Source organism: Meles meles, chromosome 17, assembly GCF_922984935.1.
Source record: "Meles meles chromosome 17, mMelMel3.1 paternal haplotype, whole genome shotgun sequence".
NCBI lineage: Eukaryota > Metazoa > Chordata > Mammalia > Carnivora > Mustelidae > Meles > Meles meles.
In genome coordinates, this window is record NC_060082.1 from 62,815,427 (window position 1) to 62,834,456 (window position 19,030).

At 42.2% G+C, this 19,030-nt stretch overlaps 1 protein-coding gene across 3 annotated transcripts in view; it reads left to right on the forward strand.

Annotated features, from left to right (window-relative positions):
- The window catches only part of RGS7 (regulator of G protein signaling 7), a 509,940-nt gene that overhangs the window by 467,752 nt on the left and 23,158 nt on the right, over positions 1 to 19,030 (forward strand). For all 3 annotated transcript variants that reach the window (XM_045983123.1, XM_045983124.1, XM_045983125.1), the window contains 5 exons: positions 5,562 to 5,636; positions 13,163 to 13,261; positions 14,433 to 14,494; positions 15,487 to 15,597; positions 16,846 to 16,971. In XM_045983123.1, coding sequence (XP_045839079.1) covers positions 5,562 to 5,636; positions 13,163 to 13,261; positions 14,433 to 14,494; positions 15,487 to 15,597; positions 16,846 to 16,971 — 473 coding nt within the window. The remainder of the gene's footprint in view (positions 1 to 5,561; positions 5,637 to 13,162; positions 13,262 to 14,432; positions 14,495 to 15,486; positions 15,598 to 16,845; positions 16,972 to 19,030) is intronic.

A 19,030-nucleotide genomic window follows, 5' to 3' on the forward strand; every position in this document is an offset into this window, starting at 1 on the left:
TCTCCTCATCTCGATAAAATGGCACCACCTCGTCCAGTTGCCAGTAACTAGGAGTCATCGTTGACTCTCTTTCCCTCACTGTGCTCCTTGATCCAGCCCATCAGCAAGTTTTATTGATTCTAGCCTCAAAATGCATCTTTCACCACAGTGGTACCCTGGTTGTAGTCAATAAACCTGCACAGACACCATCATTGTCGCCTGGAGGCCACAGTCTACATTAGGGTTCACTCCTGGTGTTGAACATTCTATGGCTTTAAACAAATGTATAATGACATGTATCCACCATTATAGTATCATGCGGAATAGTTTCACTGCCCTAAAAATTTTCTGTGCTCTGCCTAAATCATCCATCCCTCTCTCTCACCCCTGGAAACCACTGATCTTTTTACTGTCTCCATAGTTTTGCCTTTGCCAGAATGTTATAGTTGGAATCCCAAAGTGTAGCCTTTTCATCCTGGCTTCTTCCACTTCAGAATATGCATTTAAGATCCCTTCATGTCTTTTCATGGTTTAACTTCTTATTTCTTTTTAACTCCAAACACTATTCCATTGTGTTCCATACCACACTTTGTTTATCCTTTCACCTACTGCCTGATGTCAAGTTTTGGCAGTTCTGAATAACGCTGCAATGAAGATCCATGTGCAGGTTTTTGTGAGGACAGACTTTTTGAGCTCTTCTGGATAAACACCAGGGAGCACAATTGTTGGATCAGGTGGAAAGGAGGTTTAGTTTTGTAAGAAACTGCCAAATAGCTTCCAGAATGGCTGGGTTTGTGCTGGTCTCAGCCTGTCAATAACCAGTGTCATGGTCAGATCAACCCATGGTTCTTATTGTTCCTGCAAGTTGCCCTTCCACAACAGCTATCAGGAAACTTAAAAGAAATAAAGGTTTACCAATTATAGAACCTGTTAATTACATAGCACATCTGGGGCCACCTCATGAGGTTGAAGGGAGAGGGGAGAGGAGAAGACACAGGCCTGGGGTACTGCTTTTACTAGGGTCCAGGTGGGGACCCAAGGCTTCATAGGCTCACTCTTTACTGGTGAATTTAAAACATAAGAGCAGGGATTTAAAGCAGTGGAAGAGGAAGAGCAAAAATAAAAACCAGTAGCCAAGATGATCAGTTGTTGAGATCAACCAAGCTCTCTAAAACAGAGGAACCACAGGTGGGAGGCAGCCCACCTCTTGATGCAGTGGTGTGGCTGAAGAGGCATTTCTTTGAGATAGCAGTCTTTGAAATGGGTGCCTCTTTGAACAGGTTTCTTGCTAGCTCATCAAAGACTCAATCATGCATCTATATTACAAAAAAGAAAAAAAAAAACCTGTTAGCGTCTCCACTACAAGGCTATACCAATTTGCATTCCCACCAGCAAGGAATGAGAGTTCCAGCTCTGCCGCATCGGATGTTCTCAGGACTCCGGATCCTGGCTCTTGTAGTAAGTGGGTAGTGGTATTTAAACTTTGCCGTAGTTTGCAGTTCTCTAATGACAGAGGGTGTGAACCATCTTTTCATACACTCGTTTACCATGTGTGTGTCTTCTTCAGTGAGGTGTCTGTTCAGACCTTTTGCCCATTTTTTAATTGGGTTGCTCATTTTCAAATTGTTGAGTTTTTAGAGGTTTTTTGTATATTTGTATGCTTGTCTTCATTGGACGCACCCTCTGCAAATGTTGCTTCCCAGTCTGGCTTACCTTTCATGGAACAGAATTTTTTTGTTTTAGTGAAGCCCGGCTTACCAGTGATTTCTCACATGGACTGTGCTTTTGCTGTTGAGTGTAAAAACTGGCACCAAACTCGGGGCACCTAGATTCTCACCTATGCTTATCTTCTAGGGAGGGTTATAGGTTAGCATTTCACATGTAGGTCTGTGATCTGTCTGGAGTTAATTTTTGTTAGTTTTTATTTAAAAATATGAATCATATCAAGTCACTTCCCTTATGACCTCTACTTCTCTGTAGGCTTACCTTACTGTGACCGTGGTAGACTTACCTTAGCTCATTACCCTGAGCTGCAGTTTCTACCTGACCACTGTCCACGGCTCCAGGTCACGGTGGCATATTTTCCCTCCCCTCTGCTGCCGGAGCCTTCATTCTCGCTGTGAACTCCCAGAATTTGTTCACAGCCTACACCTAAGTGGGACTATATCATCCAGAACCTGTGTCCCACAAATAAGACTGAGTAGTAAGCAAACGAGTAAATTTTATAGAGGAGAATGAATGGAAGGAATTCTGGAGTAGTTACCTTAAACAACTTCCTTCACATACAGCATTTAGTAAGCCCTGCTGACCCAAGAACCGAAATAAAAGCTTCAATTCGATGTTTAAAAAATATATCCTGAGGTAGAACACTCTAGAATCTGTAATCACTTTATGTAAGAGTGAGGAATCGTTTTCACTGTGGTATAATACATGACAAATTGAACTTTTTAAACTTGTTCTGTGTTACAAAATGGCAAATCTTCCCCAGTAACTGAATCACATTTGAGCCAGTAATTATTCAAAATATTTCAACATTCAGTGTTCAAAACCTTACTTTTCCCCAGAATCGTATCTTTTTTCCTAATTTCTGGGAATATGGATCTCTCTTATTACCAGTTCTGTTTGCCACCTCTTTCTTAAACCTCCATTTATTGTCAAGGACATGGTTTTGCCCAATTTCACTTCAGCTGCTGGGACTGAATTAAAGAAAGTGGTTTTCCATGATTGTCTCTTCACGCTGCTCTTCACTGAAGAGTCCTTAAGTCTCCCTTGTTATCCCGAGAACAGTGTGCCTTCTGCCACAACTAATAATGGCATTTTGCCATGACGGGAACTGAATGGTACTCAGATTCTTTTAAGTGAAATCAGTGATGAAACCAGAATTTCAGCTCTGCTTTGCAACTCATTAAGACACTGACATGAACGCTACGGCAGTAATATTTCTCAATAATGTGACCCTTTTGCTACTTCAGGAATGGATTCCAAGGCATTAAATTCTACGTTTTAATAAGTACTGTTGTAGTACTGTCACAGCGTAGCTAAATTCTGTTCAATAAATACACCTTCGGATTGCTCAGCCTAAGTTACCGTTCTTTTCCAGGCCAGTGTAAATACTACTTCATTATTATTCCTTAAATTGAACGATACCGTGAACTTCGTGTTGTACCTGGCCAGCAGTACATATTTGAACATTTTTATTGAGTGCTTACTCGGTAGTGACGACGCTATTTATCTTATTGGGAAGCTGTGTTTAGTGGTGCAGAAAACCAACTTAGGCATCACATTTTGCATGGGTCTGGTGCCAGCTAGTGGTACCAGTTATATATGCCTTAAAAGGAGGGCTGCCTTTTTAAAATAACCAAAGACCACATGCTCTTATAGGGATCAAATTTGCTCAAACACTAAAAATACATATATTTATCTGCCATGTTGGTGAGAACCAAGGGGATGGCCATAATAAGGGACGTATGAAATGTTCTGTCGCGCAATGCCCATGCCAGCTTCTCTCCAGTCCTGTGCTCCCACGTGGTGCTCATTCACATTTTAGGATCCTTGTTACATTAGATTATACATCTGTCCTTGTATTTCACCATTTATCACAAGGTCTGGCAATTAGATGCGGAAATAAATATTTTTCAATAAATAATAAATGGTCTCTTCTTCTCCAGCTCATGATAAGACGTGCCTTCCCTTTCCTCTATATCACGTCCTCATTATTCCTACCCCTTAACATAAAGAAGAAGATCTCTGTGGTCTGTCTTAGCACATTTGGCTCTTGATGAATCGGTAGGAGCTTAAAGAATTTCAGTGCTTCACCTTCCTAGTGGACTAAGGCTTACAGGTGGAAGGTTGCACAGAAATGGAAATCTAAAAGGAAATGAAGACACTTTAATATTGCTTTAATATTTTCAAAACATTACTTTGCTACATCTAGATCAATGGTTGTGAATCCTGGCTGCATGTCAGAATCACTCAGGGTCTTTTAAAAAATACTCAGGCCATAACCAGCCTAGAAAAATCAGATTGGAATATCAGGTCGTCATCAGTCTGATGCTGGGGTAGCTAAAGTGAGAGGCTCCGTGTCAGTACATACAGCCCACCCACATGGGTGCTCTTCCTCCATGTGGCCAAGCAGACCATGGTGCTAAACCAGCTGTTTCCCTATGGAGGCGCAACCAAATTTGTCATTCATTTAAGATTTTAGTACTGTGTGTGTGTGTGTGTATTTCTGTGTTTGTGGTATATATAGTTCATATGCAGCATATGTAAGGAGAAAAATCAAGAGGAAAGGCTTTCCTTGCCTCCTTCCTAATCCCGCGCACTGTCATAGCAGAGTTTTGTCCCAGTGGCTGCGCTGTCAGGACAGGGTGACTTAAGAAAATGCCCCATGTCCTCATTATAACAGAGGCAGTCCCCTTGCCTGCCAGTGAGTGTAGAGAACAGCTTATTTCTGGAATCACACCAGCACTGCCTTTTTAACCCCTCCCCATCCCACAACATCCCCAGGATGGAGAAGTCTTTTTCCACATTCACAGTTTCTCTGGAGTCACTTTCGAGTACATCGGACGTTTTCATGATCTTGCTGTCTGTGGGGGAGACAGAGAAACTGAGCAGAGCCGTACAACACAATGCCTTAGAGTAGTACCAGAGATCCCTATATCCAGTACCAGGACTTGAGAGCTGGCAAAACACAGTCTGTATCTAACCACTTCCTTCCAGTCACTTCTAGAGACTAAGTGATATCTGAGGACCTTTCTAGATAGAAGGTCTCCTGTATTCTTGACACTCCTTTCTTCTTTTTCCTGATTTATCGTCTCTCTCCCCTTCCTCTCCCTCCTCCCGCTCTTTCTCCTCCCCTTCTCCTCACCCCTACCTACCCTTGCTCTCTCTTCTTCCTCCTTCCCACTCCTCCTCCAAATAAAAAGGAAGCTTTACCGCTCTCTGTTTCTGTGCAACAGAACAATAAATCTGGCAAAATGATCCTCTTGAGGTCGTCAGAGAACCAGTAGCAGGCTGCCCACACTCCCATTCTATTATTATTAATACCGTTGTTAATTATTATTAACTCTTAACTAATTATATTGTTATTAACTATTAATATTAATCTATATTACTAATATTTCTAGTACCCTGATTTCACGAATCATTGTAAAAAAAAAATTCATTCTGGGATTTGAGCTGGGTCAACAGATGGTCGTTTCCCGACTTGGGAAGCAAACAGCCTTTCAGGAGCAGTGTCCCCTCACACAGAGGGCATCTGAGCAGGGCTGTGTGTGGCTCCCAGCGGGGCTGTCGTCCGCTTAATCTGTGGACACCTTTGCTCTGAGTCTGTCGGCTTAGCAACTACTAATGTCAACACCCACTTTCATGGGCAAAGCCCATGCATTTCTTTCCACCGTTTTTCTGGATGTTATTCGAGAATGTTATCTGAAGTCCTTTTTATGCAAGGAGTGAGAGTATAATAAATTTTTTTACTGGGTGTGCTGAAAGACTTACCCGGGACGTGGACGGCAAGTCTTAATGCACGGATCAAAAACGTCACCCTCAAAGATTCCTTTTTCTCTCTCTTTTTCCATTTCCAGCCTGGATGTGTAAATACCACCGAAGTGGACATTAAGAAGTCATCGAGAATGAGAAACCCACACAAAACACGGAAGGTAATACTCGCGTGTACTGTGCTGATCTTGGTGTGGGTTGTACTGTGTGGAGGACATCAGTCATGAAAACCTTTTGCCCACTTCATGGAGTATCTCTAGCATCTCCCTGCTTTTCCTTGTTCCTTGGCTAGAAGAAAATCTGGGAAGTCCAGCTCTGGTCTTCTGCCCATCCGTCTGTCCTGAGGAAGTCCTCCCATCATGCACACGCAGGTCGCTGTGATGGGGGCAGAGATCTGAGGGCACGTCTTCTCTCCATTGGAGGGAAGGACCGTCAGCGGAGAAAGGCTTCTCTTTCAGAGCCCAGAGGATGAGGAAACACGGACGGAGATTATCTGAGAAAAAGTGATATGGATGAGAGAAGGGCATTTTTAGAGAAAATTATGAGCAGAGAAAGGACATGATAAAGACATATAACTATAGGGTTTGCATGAGGAACCCCTTTTAACCCTGGAATTTTGTAACACAACCATAAGATAATTGTTGTCTGTCCATTTGGTGTGTGTTATGTGAGAGGATACATGACAAACAAAAAGCTATCCCAAATTCAGTGGCATTTTAAATAATCTCTTGAAAATATATAGCAGTAGTAACTTCATATTTTTTAAAGTAACACATACACACAGAAAGCATTTTTATTCATCCCATGAAAAATAAGAATTTCTGGGCTGAGGATGCAGAGCAAAGTTGGTACCACGGATTAAAGCATTACACAAAGCTCAAGACCTTCCTTTTTGTGGTTTTTTTCCTTATATAGTATTAGGGTTTTCCAGTAGGCACTAAAAATTTTTTTTATAGTCTTATTTCTTGTTGTCTTTTTCCTTGCATCCCTAGAAATATAAACATCATGTTCAGAGGCCCCATATGATCCAAGTACCTTTGCTTTCTTTTCATGTCTTTGATGTCAGGATAAAGAAGCCACAGGAAAAGTGCCACCAAACCCACTCAGGTGTGGTGCTCCAAAGCTTTTCCCCCAGGGGCTCTCCGAGAGAAAGAGGCAAAGCCAGACCAAACCAGGCGTGTTGGCCCTGCTGTCCCGTGAGTGGCCACACGCAGTTCCTTCCATCCTCTACGCACAGCACGGCCTCAGCGCACTGGGGACTGGTTTCGTGCTGAGGAACAGCATTCAGAGCTGTAACCATCTCTCCAAAAAGCACCTTCAGCCCCCCAGACTGGTTCCGAATTTTGAAGAATTACTTTTCATAATACCTCACTTTGTGTCAAGCTTTCCCAACAGACACCAAGTGGGATGGGCTCTGACTCGGAAGAGAAAGCATGTGGATGACAGATGGGACCTAAGCCGTCATTTCCACCGTGTTCCTAATGGTACATGGTGCGGATGTCTCACCAGGGCCACACACAGCATCGTGCTTTTTGAGAACTTGAAAAGCTTTAGTTGGCAATGGTGGGCTCACACCCCTCAGCCCTCACTTAATGGTGGGCAACCATCGGGCCTAGCAAGGTGGAACCCCGCTGGGATGGAACCCCTGGGCTCTGTCTGTGGTCTGTCTGTGGTCTGACTTCCTGGGATTCAGTAATGGTAGTGCTGCAGGCCCAGAAAACCAAAAGTGCTGAAGAACGCCACAGCAGGTCGCACGTGCGCCCTTGTCTTCAGCAAGTGGAGGATGCGGATTTTTTTTTAACTTGTGGAGATATAGATATAGAGATAGATACACATATATATAGTTTCTCAGAGACAGAAGTGTTGAAGTTGCTAGAATCTTCACAAATCATGTTATTTTACGTAGAAGGTCATGGGACTCTAAGTCCCATACTGGCTTGTCTTTAGAATTAGGACGACTGCTCTGTTCACTCCTATTTGCTTAATAACTGGAATGACCCAGCCCACCAGATGCGACAAGGCTCTGTGTTACGCCACGTGTGTACTGGTTCTCAGATACTCGACGGTCAGGAGGACAGGCCTGACCGTGCTCCCACAGCTCAGAGTCTCATGGGAGTGGGCACACTGAACGAGCAGACAGGTGTCTCTACACCTGTAACCCTGTCATTGTGTGAAGTGGCACCTGTTAGCCTGCTCAAGCGACCGGAACAAAATGCCACAACGTTGGTGGCTTACATTACGGGAATTTATTCACTCACAGTTCTGGAGACTGGAAGTCCCAGATCAAGTTGGGGTTTTGGTGAGAGCTCTCTTCCTGGCTTGTGGACGGCTGCCTTCTTGCAGCGTGTGTCCTCACGTGGCAGAGACAGAGCTCTGGCGTCTGTCCCTCTTGTAAGGACACCGCTCCATAGGATTAGGGTCCTACCCAATGACCTCCTTTAACCTTGACTACCTCCTTACAGACTCCATCCCCATATCTAGTCACAGTGGAGATTAGGATTCCAACATGAGTTTCAGGGGGATGCAGCTCAGCCCATAACATGTTACCAAGCGAATTTGAATGATTTGGGATTCTACGTCACCACACCATTTCATTACCAAAGAGTACTTGGCGCACAATAACAGACTGTCCCGCCATCCCCTGAAGTCTCCACAGTTCTGTTCTTGTGGAGCGGGGAGTTCCGTGGGATTGCAGGCCTTAGACAAAAATGGCAGAGGCCAGCCTGTGTCCTTGAAAACCGTCTTTGCCCTCCACAGCAAATCAGACTGTCCTTTGCTCATTCTCCTAGTGGTGTGACCACTCTCTGTCTTAAACTTCCGCTGGTAAGGAGGTGGAACTCCCGGACCGTCATTCATTTTTGCCAGCAGATGCTCGCCTTAGCAAGAGAGCCGCTGTTCGTTTCTTTGGCAGTCAGCTGGAATAATATTTCTCGTGATTATATTTCATCCTAAGGCAATAATCCATCCTATGTACCTAAAGAAAATCAGGGATTGGAATGCTATATTTAATTGTTGAATTTCAAATATGTTTATCAAATGTGAAGAGATTTGAGATATTTTTAAGTATTTAGGATCTGTCAGTTTTTTAAATGTCTTTACTAAAATACAAGAAGTAGGCGGAATGTATTTCCTTAAGTCTCTGTGAAGGAATGATAATGTAGCATCACCAGAAAGAAATCAGCCTAATCTAGGCAAAATGTTAAGGGCTGCTGTGTGCCAGATTTCCTTCAGTGTCTTTCTAAAACTTTAATTATAATAGGTCAGGCAGGTGGTGTGTCAGTCGGGGTTCCCCAGAGGGGGCAGGAGAGAAAGACAGAGACAGAGAGAGGGAGAGAGAGAGAGAGAGATTTATTTGAAGAAATTGTCTCATGCAGTTGTAGAGGTTTGCCAAGCCCAAACCTGATGAGGTTGGCCAGGCTGGGGCCCCAGGGAAGCATTGCCGTCTGCTGACAAAATTCCCTCTGGCCTGGAGGAAGTCTTTGTGTTCTGTCCAGGCTTTCACCTGATTGAATGAGGCCCACCCACATTATGGAGGGTCATTGGCTGTATTCAGAGTCTGCTGATTTACATTTTAATCTCATTCAAAAACATCCTCAAAGAAATATCCCGAATAACGTTTGAGGCAATATCTGAGCACTGCGGCCCAGCCAGCTTGACACATAAAATTAACCATCACAGGATGGACCCTTCGATAGGACAATAGCAAGAGGGGCCCTAGGACAACACAAAACCTGAGGAAAATGAGAAAAATATTTGTATGCACATGACTAACCCCAGACGTTGGATTGCTTCCTGTAACTTCAGGACCCATATTTCAAAACAAAAGTAAGCTCTTTCTTGTCTCATGACTTTTCTTTTTTCTGTCACTTTCATTTAGACATTAAGACACTTCATATTTTAGGTAATAGCTAATGGGCACATTCTGGAGGAACAGGTAGGAAATTCACGACTAAACGTCTGGTTTTCCTGCTTTTAATGCAGTGGCTATTTATACTTAAAACTGTTTATACATAAAAAATTGGCATTTCCTCACTTGTATATGCATAATGTGGACGTTTAATTTTAACAGAAGAAACGACTTGTACCTTAGAGTAGCACAAAAGGGTTTTAAGTAAGAAGTACAGTCAAGTGGCAGGCAACATTCTGCTCAAAATAGCGAAAATCAGGGAATATTCTCAACCCTTGGGAGGTGGCAGGACAGTCGGCCCCGGAAGTGACAGACCCACGGACTCGTCAGGGTTCTCTCACTCTCCTGGGCCCCCTTTTCTCTGTGCACCGGCTTCCTCCACGCAGCAGTGGATGTGGTCGCAATCCGTTCTCTGGTCAAGCTGAGCCATCCAGAAGGAAGAGAGAATATCCCCTCCCTCCACCACCTGTTGGAAAGGTCCCAGAGATTTCCCTCCACAAAGGCTTAAAAGCTTCCTGGGTACTCTTTACTTTCTGGTTCAAAGGACCCCTACCCACCCCGCCCGCCAGAGATGAAAGTAGGAGAGCGTTTCCTTAGACTTCTACAATGTGAAGGGAAATGACAGATGACCAGGTTTTGAAGAAAGTCACACCTGTTTCATTTTATGAATAACTTACCCAGTGTTCCTGTGCATGGTACCCTATGTGAGAAAAACGGGGTCAGGCACCCTGAACTTAAATAAACGGACGTACTCATTACGTCAGAGCATCTTGATTGGTAATTAGCTCTGCTAACAACTCAAAATGGATCCCAGTTGGTTAATTTTCTTTTCCCCATTGAGACAATGTCATGTCCCTTACCCTCCCGTCCTACCTGTTGCTGGCTCTACTCCACCCATGCTAGGCGAACATTTTAATATATTTCCTTTTCCTAAAAAAAGAAATTCAAAACCTTTTACATTTCGGTGATCCTCAGAACTTGTCTGCCAAGATAGGATCGATTTCCTTCCCTTCTCTGTCCCTAAAATAAGCCGCGTACATAAACCTTCATTATTCATGGCCATTTTCACTGTGGCCAGGAATCAAAGTTAAAAGCCATCACTGGTCCCCAGAAAATGAAAGGCACCATGACGGATGGAAGAGGGAACTCCTGATGTTCACCTGTCTGAAACAGGAAATGCCATAGTAACCTCAGAGCCCCGAGCAGGGCTGCTGGAGGGCTGCTTTCCACACCACCTCCCAGGGATTCGGTTCTTACCTCGAACTCCCTGAGCCCATGCGTGAGGCATGCATACCGAAATAATCTGAGAAATGTGGGGACAGAAGATAGCTTCTCGATCAGTTTACTTCCATGACACCATAAAGTACAGTATTTTTCTGGCAGTCTTTTTAATTATTTTTAATCCTAACCAAACATTTACGTTTAAAATAGTCAGCGCTCTTACGTTAAAAGCATTTTTTGCTTGAGTGTAGATTCTTATTAAGAACTTTAAGTAAGGGCGCCTGGGTGGCTCAGTGGGTTAAGCCGCTGCCTTCGGCTCGGGTCATGATCTCGGGGTCCTGGGATCGAGTCCCGCATCGGGCTCTCTGCTCAGCAGGGAGTCTGCTTCCCTCTCTCTCTCTGCCTACCTCTCTCTCTACTTGTGATCTCTCTCTGTCAAATAAATAAATAAAATAAAAAAAAAAAAGAACTTTAAGTAATTAAATGAAGATAAACAAGAATGCAGTGTTCAAGCCTTAGAGTCTTTTTGTTTTCAAAAATTAATGTAATACCACTGAAAATGTCCACATTGATTGTCTACGATTATTGAATAATTGGTGTTCTTTCACTTGCCTAGTTTAAAAAAAAATCAACCTCAACAGTTACTCCAGAGCTCAAAGTTCAGCTATGACTGTTAGTAGTTCACATAGGCCTTTTCTGTTTCTTTGGGGGAAATTAAGACTCCTGTACTTCAGGCCCTATGCTGCTATTATTATCTTCTTTCATAACTCCTATCACATTTTAGTCGTGTGTTTGTTTGTGTGATTATTTGTGTAACGTGTTTCCCCTCCACTGAGTTGTGAGTTCCAATGGAGGAGAAAACATATCTGTCTTTGTTTACTTCTCTATTCCTAATGCTCAGCATTATATCCAGGATATACTAGGTGTTCAGTAGAGGTTGAATGAGTAAATGAAAGAAAGAAAACTTAAGCCATTCATTTCAGTCCTATGAATAATTAATTCACAGCAAATCTGCTGCTTGTTGGGCTGAAATTGTTGCCCAGTGATACAACCTGAGTCCTCAGAGGTTCTCAGAGGCTAGGTCAAAGAGGGCAGATTGAAAGACTTACCAAAGATAGTCTACAATGGCGGATTCAGGTAAGGTAAAGCCAAGCCAGTATCTACTGAAGAAAGCCTAAGAGCCAAGTAATGGGGAGTTCCAAAGGGGAAATCAAGTCCATCCAGAGGGTCCAGGTAGAGAGCCAACAGGTGACCATTAAGAGAAGATGGAGTCTGAGTGAAAACAGGTCCAGAACAAAACACATGTGAACTTAGAGATACTGGTGAGGTTGGTGAGCCTGAAAACCGGCTCGGCTGAACATGCGGATCTGCCCTCTTCTGATTTCAAGAGTTTCTTCCAAACCTATCTGGTACCTTTAATTTTGTGGCCTCATGAAATTTTATTATGGCCTTATCTTTCATCCTCCTGTCTAAAGAAACAGTGCTCCATAACTCATATTAAATCCTTTATTTTAAAATAGTAATTCTTTTATATTAAAGAAAAAGTTATTTGGCTTCTCCCTTGAGTTGACATGTGACATTGAAGTTTTTTTTGTCTCTTTAAGTCTCTGGATCTTTATTAGTACTTACTAAGAATAGGTCTTTTTTTTTTTTTAAGATTTTATTTAGTAGAGAGAGGGAGAGAGAGAGAGAGAGAGAAGGAGCAGGGGGAGGGGCAGAGGGAGGAGCAGATTCCCCACTGAGCAGGGAGCCTGACTCGGGGCTCCGGGCTCAATTCCCAGGACCTGGGATCACGACCTGAGCCGAAGGCAGATGCTTACCCTCCTGAGCCACCCAGGCGCCCCCATACTAGGTCTTTCTCAAAACAGAATATTCCCAAGCAGTAGGTTTGACCTTTTGACGATACAAAAGAAGCCCTGGGGCATCAAGAATTCCAAAATGAAAAATTTGGGATCACCGATGTTTGCAAAAGGCACCCAATGGCTCCAAATGGCAAGGCCAGAGTGGAGAAGTAGACAGCCCCATGCCGAACTGGGAAAGTTGGAGCGCTCTGGGGTGTCTCTGATCACGCCTGCAGAGACTAACTCAGCAACGGAATGGTTAACCTAGTCTCTCTCCTCAGTACTCCATTCTGTAAAACTCAACTTATTTTCATTTTCTTTTGGCTTATTAAATTTTTATTCTATTCTATATCCACCCCCATTTTATTCTGAAATCAATACTTACTAAATGTTATATAGTGTCGTTGTTCCCCCGACCTCGTACGCAGTCCACCCCCAGATCTTATCATCAGACTTACCACGTTCTTTCCATATGAGCAGTTATTCTGTCAGAGTTACTAATCTAACCACATATTTTTTCAAAGAGCTGTGCTTCTACTTTATATTCATATGATATTTATGATAGCGGTGCCTTTGAATTTTAATAAGAAGCTTCATCAAATGTGCAGCAAAGCTCTGACTTACCTTGCTGAATATATGATACAAAAATTACCTTTTAGAAAGTCTGTGACTATAAATCGTATTTTGTCCTCACATATTTCTTTTTCACTTATTACAGTCTGTCTATGGTTTACAAAATGACATCAGAAGTCACAGCCCTACCCACACCCCCACACCAGAAACTAAACCTCCAACAGAAGATGAGCTACAGCAACAGGTGGGTCCGCCTATACAACGACCTGCAGTGAAGCCGACATGGTCAGTGGCAGGGGTCTGTGAAAGGTTATCTGTATGGTTGAGCGCTTCACAGAGAAGGTTTGCAGTTAAAAGGTAGTGAAATCACTTAATGTGAAGATACATAGTCACCTGGAAATGTATCAGCATATGGAGATGCTTTCCAAATCTCCTCACTCTAATTCCCCGAATCCTGTGTCCTCTAACCAATTCTTAAAAAGGACATGCAGTGATGTTTAGTTGTCTCCGTCTCAAGAGTTATTTTGTACTCTGGAGCTCTTCTGGAAGGATGAGAAGGCAAGAACTGGTGATGCTGAGTCACGTGTTTCATGTATCCGGTCATGTGACATGATCCTCACGAGTGGTTTTTCTTGTTCTTCCGGTACTGCTCTCCATAAGCCTCTCGAAGTTCTCCCTCATTAACGCTGGTGTACAGTTAGGATACACATCATGTCTTGTTTCACTGATCGATCAATACTTTTGGCTCCACGTAATATTTCAAAGCAAACACAGTGTCTCTTAATCAAATAATAGTGAAATCTCTTGGTTGACTTGGTCATGGGGCTTTTTCCCCCTTTGATTCTTTTCCCCTAACATTTTACTGTGATATGGTTTATCAATAGTGTAACAATACTTTTTCTAGTATATTTATAATTGCCACAAATGGGAAGTAATTTAGAGAGTTTCAAAGTTTCCCGTATGTGATTAGGTCCACGTGTTTGTCCTGAAATGCTGATAAAATTATTCCCAAAACACATATCATTGATGATTTCTTGGGCTAGTACTAGGAAGTAGGATTTACTTTGAAATTATAGTACAAATAACAAATGTGTTTATTTTCTGAATTAAACATGGGGGGGTGATTCTGATTTGGTTATTCACTATGAATAAATGTTTACAATCTCTAGAACATGTTGAAAACGAATTTACATTTTGTTAAAGCATGTACAATGTTCAGATTCATTGCTGTTCTGAAGTGATGCTGGCTATGTTTTTATTCAAACACTTTAATTTTCAGAGCTGTCTCATTTGATTTTTCAGATTTTGAAATTTACTTAGAATAAATACTTAGAATTGCCCAGACTGTCAGAGTTCAGAGTTGCAAATCATGAGAATGTCACTACTTATTTAACCACTTCCTTAATTCTTTTCAGATTAAATATTGGCAAATACAGTTAGATAGACATCGGTTAAAAATGTCGAAAGTTGCTGATAGGTAAGTATTCCAAGATGCCCCTATGAATAAAAAAACTTCATGTGACAGATAAGCTAAAAATGGAGTCCTGTAGGAAATGTTACTTTGTTTTTCCGTTTTTCACATAGAAAACTTCCAAAGCCCTCTTCGGTCATAGTTTAAATGACAGAATGATCTTTACAATCTTCAATCCCTAGCAATCCAGTCCTGCGCAGCCAGAATCAGATACAGAAGATAATTCCAAGGAGTTGAATTTTTCACTCCTGCTGAGAGAAATGAAGCTTTCAATTTATCAAGTTACTTTTTGGCAACTTAGAACCTCTCTGTAAATTCATCTTAACGTTCACACTTTTCGATGACTGCATGACTTCAGAATTTGAATTAAACACAGATTTTCCGTACTTTCCTTTTCTTCATTTAAATCTGTTATTAATGGCAAGCATGTTCTTTACTTTGGAGCATTGCCAAATCCTACCTCTCCAACTTCCTTCCTCTCCTCTCCATCTTTTTCTTTTTTCTTTTCTGAAATACAGATTTTTTTTTTTAAAGTTAGTGATTTCCCCTTTACCTAACTCCTGTAAATACTTTTGACAAGAATTGCCTTTTAACCCGTTCTCCAAGTTGGCTAAAATGAGTTCAGCTGTGGGTGGAGTGGTTGACCAAAAGTTGGAACTGGCTCTTAGCACAGGTTTTCACACGCCCACGCCTTCCATTTCCCTTCATTTGAATGGAGGGATGTTGCCTCACTTGGATCAGGCACGGGTAGACATGGACCCTTAGCCACGTTTGCCTTCCAAGACGCACCATAAGTTGATGCGTGTAAGTTACTGAAACGTAAAAATTGCTGTTAGATTTTACTCTATAAACAAGTAGTCCCTCAGCCAGACCTTCTTATATTGTATTCTGTGTTTTGGGCTATTTTGTGTTTGGGCTTCTTGTATTGTATTCTGTGTTTTGCGGTGTAACCGCAGCCAGAAAAACTAAAGAAGATGAAAATGTTTTTTCCTCTCTAGTCTGTTAAGTTACACGGAACAATACTTAGAGTATGACCCATTTCTGGTGCCACCTGACCCTTCGAACCCATGGCTGTCTGACGATACTACTTTCTGGGAACTCGAAGCGAGGTATGTGACATTTTCTCTTCAAATATTTCACACTTATTTCAGGGTTCGGTTGAAATAGGAAGAATTCTGTAGCTGAGAATTTAAGTTCAGTTTTACTCTGTGTCTCTATTTGCCCATGATATAAAGTTCTCGTTCAAGGTAATGGTTTTTGAACCTTAGATGCTTGCATTTGTGTTCAGATTTGCGTTTCCGGAGGACAGGCACAAAATGAGAGGGACGGGAGTTTCAGAATAGACTAGTCAGAGTTGAGATCTTTGGTTCTTGAAATTTAGTGCATTGTTTTTAGCTTCTTTGAAAATCCACAGGGCCACAAAGGCCCCATATTCAAGCAGAATGAATGCTGAATCCATACTTATTTAAGCCCGATACAAGTATGCCTTTATAAACTCACTTTTAAAACAAAATAAACTTACCACAAACACTCTGAGAATCTGACAAGAGACTGACTTCTTAAGCAAACCAAAGCACAATTTAAGACTTCCTGATGTCCTTCCTGAGAGCGGAAGACTCAGGTCACTGATCTTGACAGAGTCGTGAGAACAGTGCCCCTCACTTTACAGAGTGAGGATTCTGTACTTAGTTGTATTTTACTAAACTGTGTTTATGGACCTTTTCTTTCTTTTACCCCCGTTCAGTGTTCTTAAATGTTTGACAAGTACAGACTCTTCATGCATAAGTTCTCGACTTTATAGATGAGGGATCTGGGCTCCAGAATGTTGTGGCTCGGCTAGGATTAGGTCACACGTTTCATCAACAGCAGACTCATTACCAGAATTGAGGCCTCTTGGTTCCCAATGCATTTTCCCCCAGTCCAGCCTACCACCTCGAGACTGCTTTATATAGTGGCTAAGAAATGAGCTTTGAGGTCAGAATGTCTAGAATATTGCCCCTTCTTACCTGTCAGACATTGGCAAGTTATAACTCTCTTTGTACCTTGATTTCTTCATCTACATAGAGAGAACATAACAGTACTTGTCTCATAAAGTTGCAGAAAAAAATCTAAAAGAGAGAATCCATCGAGAGCCCTTAGCACCCAATGCTCAGTAAGCATTAGACATCACTGTTAATCCCTAACATATACCTCAACGTGACTTCATGCAAAACCATCAGTCACAGATTTTTTTTTTTTTTTCTGAAAGATATGTTAAAGATGGGAACTTCCCCGGTATATATGATTCTGAGGGGAAATGTAATCACAAAATACAGAATTGGCAATGAATACATTTGGCTCTGTTTTACCTCCTACAGCAAAGAACCAAGCCAGCAGAGGGTAAAGCGATGGGGGTTTGGCATGGATGAAGCATTGAAAGACCCCGTTGGGAGGGAACAGTTCCTTAAATTTCTAGAGTCAGAATTCAGCTCAGAAAATTTAAGGTAAGACACATTGTTTGTATCTTATTCTGTCAGAGAGACTTACTGTAATATGCCTGCTTTTGCACAGAATAGATCAGTTACTCTCTTACCAATGTGACGATGATATGAACCCATTGAATCGCTGCCTCTTGATGGAGGGGAAAAACCTAACAAAGGCAAAAGCCTGTCCAGCATTATCAATCCCTTATAAGGTTGATTTTTACACTATCTCTTGATCTTTTAAATATATAATTTGATGCATTTGAAATGGAGTTTGTAAAGAAGTGGAATCCTTGGACTAATGTTTGGCAAAATGAGGAATGGCCGATAACATTTATGCAGCTAAATCATCCTTATTCATCGGGATTGATCTTCTTTGCATATTGCTTCCTAAGTAAGGTCTCGGAAAAGAGATCTGGGTGCCTATATAATTAAAAATAACTTGGACCAAAGCTATGAGCCAGTCCATCCACTTTGCACGCTTAAATTCAGCCTCAGGGCGGTTGGTAGCCACACCACACTGAGCTGTTAGTGGAAAGGGGGTGTGCGTTCCACCCACCTGCTGCGAACATCATCCTTACATATTTTTTGAAATTTTTCTAACTTGAGAGGCACCTGGAAATTGAATTTTTAGATGTGAGACACTGCCGTGGATTTTAGTGGCCCTGCTTACGATCATGGACGTGAGTGACAACTTTCCACTACATAAAAATGTTTGTCCGTGAACTCTTTCATTCATTATTCTTTTTTTTTTTATTATTTTATTTATTTGACAGAGAGAAATCACAACTAGGCAGAGAGGCAGGCAGAGAGAGAGGAGGAGGCAGGCTCCTTGCGGAGCAGAGAGCCCGATGTGGGGCTCGATCCTAGGACTCTAGGATCATGACCTGAGCCGAAGGCAGAGGCTTTAACCTACTGAGCCACCCAGGTGCCCCCATTCATTATTCTTTTGAAACGTGATATCCTAATTGACTTTCCCAGGACTTATGCAGTCCTGGGAAATTCATTTACAGAATGGTCCCAGCATTCATTTCTTTTCATCAGAACACTACGGCTCCAGGCATTGTCACATTCTTTTCAGATGATTTAACGGATCCCAATACCAAACCATTCAGAAATAATGTAGAACTTTGACAGATGGTCTGTGGTTTAAGCAAGATGACCACAGTCGGAACCTGGAGGAATGTGGTTATATTTGCGTGCCTGTTGTGAATTGTTGGGATGCAGTTTCCTATTCTTCCAAGTTTATGGGAACCCTTCCTGACAGGGTTTTTACAAGATCTACAGTTGCTAAGGATTCTTTTTTACACTGAGGCCACGTCATCAATTATTCAGTGTAAGAATGCATTAGAAAACAGAGCAGAGAAAGAATATTTTTTAGCCTTTTAGAAGATGGGGAGGTGGAATTTCCTCTAATTCTCTAAGATTTTAAATAAGGCTGACATCCTTGGCGTCCCGATGAGGAAATAAGCAAGGAATGAGCCTCACCGGGATCACCTAAGCAAATAAAAATGGTCCTAGTGGTGGATACAGAGAAGAAAAGAGATCACAACACAAACGGCTGGTTATTTAGATCAGAGAAGCATAGAGGGATAGTCAACCCAGAGCTGAGTCAGCAAAGGCATCCCAAGGAAAATGGCTTTAGGCTGCGACCTGGATGTCTAGAGATAACCAGCCCCAAATTCCCCCCTCCCCACCCACTGAAAGGAAGAGGGAAGAAGTTTGGGCAAAGGAATGAGTATGTGCGAGCTCTGTTTCAAGGATGATTGACTGACTGCTAATTCTGCATTCAAGCCTTGACCACTTCTTATCAATAATCCTACGCCATGCTAGTTGTCCAGCTAAGTCATTTCATACGGGAAATCCGACATATTTTCCATGTGCATCCTATTCTGATCATACCCCCCACTGCTGTCAGTGTGCCACATTTTGTGTTTACCATTTCTGATCATCACACATCCAATCATCACAACAAAAACGAAGTGTAAACATTCTTGCCGCATTTCCAGACAAGCAAAATATGTCTGGGGAAAGCTAATCAGCTTGTCGGAGTCAGATGGGCTAGTAATCGGCATCCTCG